The sequence below is a fragment of the Hylaeus volcanicus genome, chromosome 2 (assembly GCF_026283585.1).
Source record: "Hylaeus volcanicus isolate JK05 chromosome 2, UHH_iyHylVolc1.0_haploid, whole genome shotgun sequence".
Taxonomy (NCBI): Eukaryota; Metazoa; Arthropoda; class Insecta; order Hymenoptera; family Colletidae; genus Hylaeus; species Hylaeus volcanicus.
In genome coordinates, this window is record NC_071977.1 from 5,601,360 (window position 1) to 5,611,810 (window position 10,451).

The 10,451-nt window shown below is 33.6% G+C and overlaps 1 protein-coding gene across 2 annotated transcripts in view; it reads left to right on the plus strand.

Moving 5' to 3' along the window:
* The first annotated feature begins 1,253 nt into the window (after positions 1–1,253).
* The window catches only part of LOC128872157 (uncharacterized), a 15,819-nt gene continuing 6,621 nt past the window's right edge, over positions 1,254–10,451 (plus strand). The window contains exons 1-3 of one of the 2 annotated variants that reach the window (XM_054114572.1): positions 1,254–1,652; positions 7,288–7,525; positions 9,669–9,770. In XM_054114572.1, coding sequence (XP_053970547.1) covers positions 7,360–7,525; positions 9,669–9,770 — 268 coding nt within the window. In that variant the 5' untranslated portion in view covers positions 1,254–1,652; positions 7,288–7,359. Of the gene's footprint in view, positions 1,653–7,281; positions 7,526–9,668; positions 9,771–10,451 lie in introns of both variants that reach the window. The other variant, XM_054114570.1, reaches the window with a different exon arrangement.

Sequence of the window (10,451 nt, forward strand, 5' to 3'; positions counted from 1 at the left end):
TTCTTAATAATAAATTATATAACATTTACAATGACAAAATATCGAATACTTTGTTGAACGATGAAGTAATTTTAACAAACGATCCTTCGATTATTTCGAACCGTACGCATTCCATGAAACAGTTACCCCGCGATTCTTTGGTACGTATACGTATATCGTTTAGTACGATATCAACAAACACTTTTTTTCACCGTGTAAAATTTAGAACAGTAACAGTATCCAGCAAGTGTATTCTCTTTGAAATTTTAGGCAGGAAGCTAGTTGAATGCTGCCGTCTAATTTCGGATTGCAGGTTCGCGCATGGACTTTTGAGAGAATCTAATACAAGCAAACGCGAATGCAAAGTAGTGTAAAACAAGAATGTAGTGTGAACAAAAATGTACAAATGTAAAGAGATTATATATTTATAAATAAATCTAACTGAAACAAAAAAAAATGTAAACAAGAAATTTCTATCAAAATTAATTTTTGTTATCAATAAACGGTCTTCCTTTTGTTACTGTGTATTGTTGCATGTTTCCCAATACCATCTACGGACCTTCCTCACCCACGAAGGAAATAGAATTCCGAAAGCTGTCCACCCTTTTGTTTCCAGCTGAATACGTCCATGGGTTCGCGGTATACGTACGATTTAGGTACTCGTGCGGGCTCGTACACCACTTTACGCGAGTAGTTGCGCATTTGTTGGAAGCACGTTTTCCTGGTTGTAGGATCCTCAGCTGTTGAATAGTAAAAGTGTTCACGCGAGCACGAAAGCCGCGTTAAATACGAATAGACGAGTACGTGAAATACGAATGCGAGAAGTGGGTAAATGCATAGAAGCAATAAGTATTTGTACGATTCTTATGACGAACCATTTACGGTAGAGTTTGTAACGTGAACACATTAGTTTATTGCTCCGTGCGAATTAGAAAACATCAAATTCCAGCAAAGTACTTTTAAACAGTTGTGCGAATACTTATTGCTTCAACATTGCTGTCGATTAATTGTTTTTTTTCTTGTTAATTCCGCAACTTACATAAATAGCTATTTTTTCTTTTCTTTTTTTTTTTGTAAACTATCTATTCTAGAGATATCCGAGAATATGTAGAGTGTCATTGTTTATCAAGAAGAAGTTAATAAATTACAATTTTACATAGTTTTTTTAGAAATTGATCGGTGTACAAATACTTTCTACACCCACTGTATGTATGTACATACAGATACAAGCGAGTTGCAGAGACGACGACAAAAGACGCGACGAGTTTATGCTAGCGATGGCTATAGCAGCAACGCTATAGAATGATGGTGGAGGTGCCTAACCAGCCTAACGCTCTTTTCAGCCCTCAGCCGGCAGTTGAACGCAGCCCGCAGTCTTCGACGGGTCGCTCGTCCTCGAATCCGTTACATTTTTCTAACGCACCACTGTTTACACTATTTCTTTCCACGTTTGGCGAACGATCGGAAGACCTATGTCCTGGTGAACGAGATCCTTTAAATTTTCAACGTATATCTCTGTAAACATGGTGTATCGAGGTGATCGTTCGTGCGTGGTTCTAGTTACTATACGGTAGTGGAACTTAATATCGCGATTCAAAAGGGACGAGAAATTTTCATCAACTCGAGTGGACTATTGTGAATCGTTTGGCCGGTAAACGAAGGATAAAATAATGGTAAGGGAATCGTTGTTATTGAACCGCGGATGTTTATGCAATAATTCATACGTTTATATACTCCGATGAAAAACAGGATCTTAAATTTAAAATATGTTTTGTCTTCCAATTTTCTCTTCTATTTGTACTTCATCTTTTTTTCTATATTTTGTATGGATTACGCATTTGCATACATCCTTGTATATTTACGCTCTCACGAATGCACAAGTATCTGCAGTCTGAATATAATTTTTTTTTTTTTTTTTTAACATATTTATTAGACGTAGAAATTAATTCTGTGGCTTTTTTTAATTCAATCATTTAGTATTTATTTATTATTTATATTTCTCTTCGTAACCGTAGGTCAAGTAAAAATATTTACTCGACATTTTGTTACCTTAAAGTGCCAACCGTCGAAGTTCTCGACCTGATGGTTATTACCATTACTATTACAATTTATCTGTATACGAGATTCATAAGTATATGTATAGTCATAAAATTTTGCTTATTATTCTTCTTCTACCAGATTACAAGTATAACAAGTAGTTATAATAATTATAGTATGTAATGTCCATCAAATTGAGATTAGGTTACGCATAAATATGTGTATACCGTATTTTTAACCGACCTCGAAAAGGAGGAGGTTACTCAATTCGACATGTATATATTTTTTTTTTTTTTTTTTACGTACTATAAGACGTACTTTTTACTGCGAAAAATTGCCTCGAAAATTCGGATGTGTCTTATACTCGAAATTAATATAAAAATGTCTAGTGTTTGATTTAAAATTCCCGCCAGTCTTAAAAATTACCATATAGAAAGAAAAAAATGTTTCTTTTTTTTTTTAAATCGCTTAAAAATTAAGGCCGTAGATACAAGAAAATTTAGATCAGGTTTAGATTTTAGAAGGTTCGCACTACATCTAACATAACACTACACCGAGTGAATATTTTTCTTTGAATTAAAGTTACAAAAGAAAATATATAAATAATAAATAAATGCTAAATGATCGAACAAAAAAGCCACAGAATTAATTTCTACGCCTGATATCGTAATATCCATGATAAACAAATAGAACATTTCGCTGGAGGTTATCGTTACAAGAAGCATCGTGAACTGTAAAGTGTTTTAGATTTTATACGATATTTTTTATTATTTTTTTCGTTTTTATTTCGGAGTACGTTGCGTCACGACAGAGAAACCATTTAACACGCACTCGGGGCTAGTTGTCGGCCGCGTAAATAAGGAATGCGCTCCGATAACGACGATAACTTCTCCCTCGTCGTCTTTTCCTTCGGTCTTTGTAGTTGGAGAAAAAAAAAAGAAGAGATAATTCGACGAGGTGAAAGGTCGGCTAGAGATATAAACCCGTCACTTTCGATAATGCGAGTGAAAAATGAATTCAAATTCAAAGAACAGCGCGCGTTACTCCCATTCGATACACGTTCGAAACTCCTTAACACTTTGCGCTCGAGGCATTGTTCTACAGAATCGAATCCAGCCCATTTTTCAAATAAATTTCTGTAAAACCAAAAGACTCTACTTAGAAAAAAGAAACATCTACGAACACTCGTGAGTCGATGAATTAATGTTACAATTTATGATTACCTGTATTCTGATATAAGTAAAATTAAAATTGTACGTTCAAAAAGTCACGAAGTTAACATTTTACGTACCTACCGAGGGAATATTTATAAGCTTTTTAATTCCAGGATCTATTTGCAGCAATTAACGCTAGGTTTTGCGGAGCGCGATCATTTCGACTCGCGCCAAATTTTACGAGACTTTCCGGAAACCGTCTATGTACTGAGTCAACCATTTATGTTGACTTTTATTCATATAAAAAGACAGGTATATATGCAAGTTCATTTTTGCTCAAGGATTCCAATGAATTTTACTAAATCGACTTTAATTACATATTAAAGCATTACTACAGTTAATAGGAATCTGATAAGAAATCTCCGTATGCCTGGTGTTAATTAAGGTGATGTCCTTGCTCGACTGATTAAAAAATCCGATTTTTAGAAATTTGTAAAGATTTTTTGGATAAACTGGTATATAAAGTATTAACGCGGTTGTAAGAAATATTTTCGAAGGCGTCGTTTGTTTTTTAAAGACGTCCTGGAAACGACGTACAGTAACAGTAGAAACAATAACGAAGAGTATATTCGACGATGCAGAGTCAAGATTGGGGTTATAAAACTGTATTAATGTTGTAACTTTATAGCGCGACCGTTTGTCTCAAGGAAGCATCATCGAGAACGTTTAAATTAACCGTGGGCGTTTCTTACCCATTTTTTGAACGTTCCTTCCTCGGAGCAGTCGAGTCGAATGCTAGAGTAAACGTTACGTTTCTCCGGTAGAATTTTTTTTAGTTTACATAGAAGAAGAAATGTATGAAAATAAAAATTTCTTTTGGTTTTTTTTGTGTCAAACCAAAAATTATGAGGTGCTCTACAAATATGCATCACAGTCGACTCAATTCGAATATTTCTTGTTGAAAAAATTTGTACAGACTACTCAAATATGTATGAAAATAGGATAAAAAGTTCGATGGATTTAATTATTTTTTCCCATCCTAAAAAAATTCACGAAAAACCGCTTTTTTAGATCTCTTAATTCAGGATACCCTCTTAACGAAGTCTCGGACAACATTTTCGCTAAGGTTGTTTCAAATCACCCCCCCGAACCACCCTTTTCAAGAACTTCCAACATTTTTGGGACATAATTCTGTACATTTTCCGAATTTCGAGAAATTCTTTTTGCCCGACACTTTGAAATATTCTAAAGATTTCGAAAATGGAAATTTCTAAAAGAACGTTAAAATCCGAACACCCCTTTAAACAGTTCGCGATCGGTGTTCCGGAAATTGGTAGAAATGCTCAGGTGGAAGAGGTGTATAGGATTAAGAGGAACGCATTCCACGTTGCCACCTTTAGTAAAAAAACGTCAAGACATCCGTGTTTCGCGTACAGAGCCCTTAATTGGGCTTAATTAGCGATCGTCCATCTTTGTCATCGGGCTATGACTCACGTCGAATGTTACTTCCAGAATCTAGAACTCGTGTAATGTTTCTCGTCACGCTAACCTTACCCCTTCACGGTTTTCTTGCGTTTACATAAGTACTTTAAGGTTATTGACGAAAAAGTAGCGTGAAATTTATTTACCTTTTTGTTGGCTTTTTTTGGTTCCTCGGTTCTTTAGCGACCCTGGAAACGATGGAACTTGCGTTCTTCGGTCATTACGAAAAGTGATACTTGGATAACGATATTCGAATATTGGTATTCGTATAGTGATATTTAAATATTGACATTGGATAATGATATTCGAATATTGGTATTCGACTATTGGTATTCAAATAATGATATTCGAATGTTGATACTTGAATAGTGGTATTCGAATAGTGATATTTGAATGATAATATTCGAGCATTGACATTCGATTAGCTGTATTCGAATAGCGACACTTGAATATTGATACTTGAATAATGATATTCGAATATTGGTATTCGAATAATGATATTTGAATATTGATACTTGAATAATGATATTCGAATATTGGTATTCGTATAGTGATATTTGAATAATAATAGTCGAATATTGATACTTGAATAGTGGTATTCGAATAGTGATATTTGAATGATAATATTCGAGCATTGACATTCGATTAGTTGTATTCGAATAGCGACACTTGAATATTGATACTTGAATAATGATATTCGAATATTGGTATTAGAATAATGATATTTGAATATTGATACTTGAATAGCGATATTCGAATAGTGATATTTAAAAAATAATAGTATTCGATTATTAATATTTGAGTAGTTGTATTCGAATAGCGATACTTGAACATTGATACTTGAATAGTTGTATACGTGTAGCGATATTCGAATAGCGATACCTGGATAACGATATTCGCATATTGGTATTCGTATAGTGATATTTGAATATTGATATTTGAATAATTGTATTCGGATATTGGTATTCGAATATTGGTATTCATATGGTGATATTTGAATCTTGATACTTGAATAATGATGTTTTTATTGCAATCTTCGAACAGTATTATCAATCAGTTCCTTGTATTATGGTTAAAATTTCAGTTTCCACATTGACAAGGAACGATTAGCGCAAGTTTGTGATAGAACCAAACCATTACGTCATGTAATCGTTCGGATCTGATATTCAGTCTAGACCGACGATTTAATGTCACGGACTGCACGCGAAACACGCGTCTAGCTTGAATGCGAGAGGTTTTGATATCGATCGGATAATTCATTTTATTTCGGGAATGATTCATACCTCGCTACCCCTGGCATACTGGTCAAGTTGCTGGTATTCCCCTATTCGAATTTTGTTATCATGAATGTATCACGCTCTATTTCGTAAGTTCGTCATTTTCGACAATAATAATATAATTATTTGAGTATTTAGTATAATTATTGTGTATATAATTATTAAATATATAGAGCTATGCAGATATCAATATACAAATATATTGAACAGCACGTTTCGAGTAACACTATTCGAATTACAATATTCAAACGTTTATAAAAGTTCCGTAAACAAAATTTCTTTTTCAGGTAATTAAATAATAAATGATTTAAAAAGTATTTGTAGTAGTAGTAGTAGTAGTAGTAGTAGTATAATTAAAATAAAAATGTGTAACATCAAAATAACAATTAAATATTTCTATTTAAACAGATGTTATAAAGCATTGAATGTAAAGGCACATAACTAATTTCCACACCTAATATTAACAATACAATATTGATTTAAATTTTCGATTTATAACGATCTACCAGGTGTACCGAATTTTACAATGCTGCGTTGTTCGACAACGCAATCCGAGTATTTTCTTGACGCGTACACTTTGAAAACTCCATAAAACGAATACCTTGAAATCTTAGTTGCCTCGGTAACAGAGGGTCCTTTTCAGGACTTACCTTGGATGATGATGATACGGCAATCGTTATCGTTTAGAAGGTACTGTCCCACCGGCATTCTTATCCCGTAATCTTCCACACACTTCCGGTTGCGACAATCATTATACCACGCGTATGAAATAAGTCTGGGTAAGGGAAGAGCGGGGTATAGAATTTTTAACAATAAGGTGTAATCGAAATAAAAAAAAGAGGAAATTATAAAGATTAGCGTTCATTTAGAGTATATTTAGTCTTGATCGGATGTCTTTAAGTGTCGAACAATGAATGATTAATGATTAACTAATGCAAAAAGATTTGTACGAACAGGTCACGATACAAGGTACACAATTTTCGATTGGAAGCTTATAAATAATTAACAAACGCACTCGTGTGAATAATAATCATGAATTATTTAATCGTGAATTATTTTGCTTTTTCGTGGCTCGTGTTTAGTTTGCTTATTAACCAAGTAATGACGAATCTAGCATCAACGAGTATAGTTTACTTATGATAGATTATTGAAAAATTAGGATTAGAAAGTTAGAAAATTTTACCAGAATTTTATGGAAAATCGACATCAAAACTTTCATGACCTGATCTTTGTTCGATATAATAAGAGAAAATCGTTCATATATTTAAAATCGTATTAAGAAAATCGCTTATTAGCACATCTGAATACTGAAATATTGTAGCCGCAATAGAACCATTTTTTCTTCTTTCAAGCATCAGGTCAAAGTGGAATTCTCGTAGAAGTTGGCCAGTAGTGATCACCTTCGAAGATGTCGAAGAAGAGGCCTTAGCATGAGCCATACCGCTACATTCAGAATCCTGACACTGGTCCTGATCCTCGGTGATCTCGAGTCGGTGACAGTGGTGAACCATCATCCCGACGAGGAATATTTTTTGGAACATGAAGTTCTTTACGAGGACGCGATCGCCGAGGCGAAGAAGCTGGAAGTTTACCCAGGTATAAACCTTACAGATTACGTCCTAGAATCTAGGACCTAGATACTAAAAGCGTTACTACGAGCCCCTTGTCCGACTTCATTCTACGTCTGGTCCATAAAGCATCTTTACCGGCCACGGAAATCTATTTATCTTTCCTCCAAGAATAACTCCCCTTTGATCTGTTTAAACGGATACTTTGGCTACATACTCCTCCCGCGAATTAACTCCGTGGACTTCTCGTTTTGTTAATAATCAACATGTATCGGGATCTCACGGAGATTTGTTTACCTTTTAAGGGGCATCGCTCATATGGGAATCGACCAGCAGTGATTTTCTAGATAAAACTTTGAAAATAGGTATCCTCGCGTGGTTTTCAACGGTGAATTGAATTGTGTAAAATTGAATTTCAAGGACAAATTTTTTACAGAATTTTGTTGCAGTCAAGAAAAAATTATTGCACGATAAAATCCATACCATCGTTTGTTGAGTTTCTTTTAAAGAGTACGAGAACCAAAATTCGATTTGGATAATTTCATTTTTGAAGTAATCCACGAAAAGTATCCGTTTCTCGAAAAAAATATATTTGACACGAAGTTCATTTTTGCAAAAATTTTAATTTTTTGGCGTGTATCGATTGCCGGAAATTCCCTTGCTAGATCCGCCCCTGGCACTTGGAAGCGTAGATCGAAACTTTTTCGTCTCTTTAAGGTTTATGCGCGGCAGTAATGAAACGAACACCTTGTTTTTAATGCGCTTGTTGCTTGAAAATTGTCGAGGATCAGAAATGATCGTTTATTTTCCAACCGTAATATTACCGTGGACAAGAAATAGAAACCAAGGTTACCTTCTTTGTCTAAGACTGCAAACCAGCCAGCGTTTAGTTTTAACATTTCCAATGATTTAGTGAAACGATTCTGTGAAAAACAGTATTTCAGTTTTTACTTGCCCAAATAATCCTTAAACTTTATCTTATAATTTATTTAGTTATACTGCTCCTTTCGTGCATGTTTTCATTTATCTCATCTTCGTTTTACTAGAATTTGCTTCAAATTTTTAGTTACGGTATAATATACTTGACGTTCTCAGGCCCGAATTTTGTTTTTGGGGTAAATAAAACATGTTTTTACATGTTTCAACTAATTTAGGGTTCGATGAATATATACATATATATAAATAGAAATAGAACTGGAAATGCAAATGCAAGTGCAAGTATAAATATATAATTAGATATAAATATAACTGAATTAAAAAACTGTATATATATAAATTTTTAATACTTGTATTTATATTTATACAAAAATATATGTAGTTCATTCAGGGTGTCGATTTAAATTATCTAAATTCAATCAGAAATGATCTTATATATACTAATACTTACTTGAATTATAAACATAAATTCAATAAAAAATAGTAAAATAGTTCAGTGACTACAGAAAGATTATTGGAATTTGTCCACGGTGAAATACATAAAAACGTTTCCTTAACGCGAAGTGAATGTGCACGTGTTTTCAGGCAATATCGAGAATAATGTAAATGCATGTATATGTAGATACGTAGATTCACGACACAATTTCGAAACAATTGCGTAAAACCTCGAGACACTAATTAACGTGAATCATACCCATATTCCGTCGATTTAATGCGATTGTCTCGTGTTTTAATAACGGCACATCGATTCCACGATAATGAAATGTAATGTTTAATCGTTGAAAAAAAAAGAAAAATTCATCCGAAGTAGTACAGCGAGAACAAAAATTATTGACACAGGCAGGGAGTATAACGGGTATATGCAAGATAACAAATGATATTAATAATTACTATTTTTTTTTTGTATTTAAAAAATAAAATATTAGATTAGCGAAAAAATAATTTCGTTTTCCACGAATGAAAGACGCATAAAATTTGTTAATTAAATGTAGAATGAATCTACAGTTTTAAATGATATACAGCACCGTGTAAAAGTCGCACGAGCACGCATGAAATATTAAATTATGATTCACATATATATTATTGTTATATTTATCTATATCTATTTTTATATTTATATTTGTCTTCGTATTTTTATTATATTTATTTTATATTACACTTCAATAAATCTATGTTAAAGAAACATGTATTGTTCATCAAAGAGGATATTGTATTTTTTTGTTGAAATTTTGCAGGACCCATTGTAGGTTGCAAACCTTGCACGAATTCTGAAATGGCATACTGCAAGGATGGGAGTGTCATAAACGATCATTGCTGCTGCGACGGCAGTTTCAACAGTAAGTATCATTGTAAAGATAAGAAACGTTAAATATTTTTAAAGTTAATAAGCGTTTCAGTTATTTTTAAATAATTCACTACGTCAAGGTAAAGTAGAACGACTGAATTATCGTTTAAATGATCTTTAATTTGCATTTCGTTTTGTATCATCAAGAACGATTGCTCGAATAAATTGTTGTTTGTTATTGTTTCGTCGTCCATTATCCTTTGCGCTTTGTTTGGTTGTGTCTAGTTGTAGCGCAACAGATCGTCACAATTAAGCAATTTTCGTTACGTTTTTGCGATTTAGATTACGCGAGTTATTATTCTGTTGTACGAATTATAGTCGTTGCACAATCGAGACTCCAACGTTTGCACGGTCAATTCTTCACGCACGAATTGCCAACACGCGATGCCGTTTTTCATCCGATTTTTATACGTAAATAAACAAAGTTACAAAAACAAATGTAGTGACTAGGTCGAGGACTGTTGGAGTAGTTGGAGTAGTTTAGTAGAACGTTCAAATACTTTACGAGAATTCGAGTTCCCTCGTTAAACTTAGACAATCTAACAATCGAATAAAACTATTCAAATATTACTATTCGAATATCGCGATTCAAATATTACGATACTATTCGATTAACAATATTTGAATATACAGGGTGTCCCAAAACTCGGGGAGGAGCCGGAAATGGGGGGTA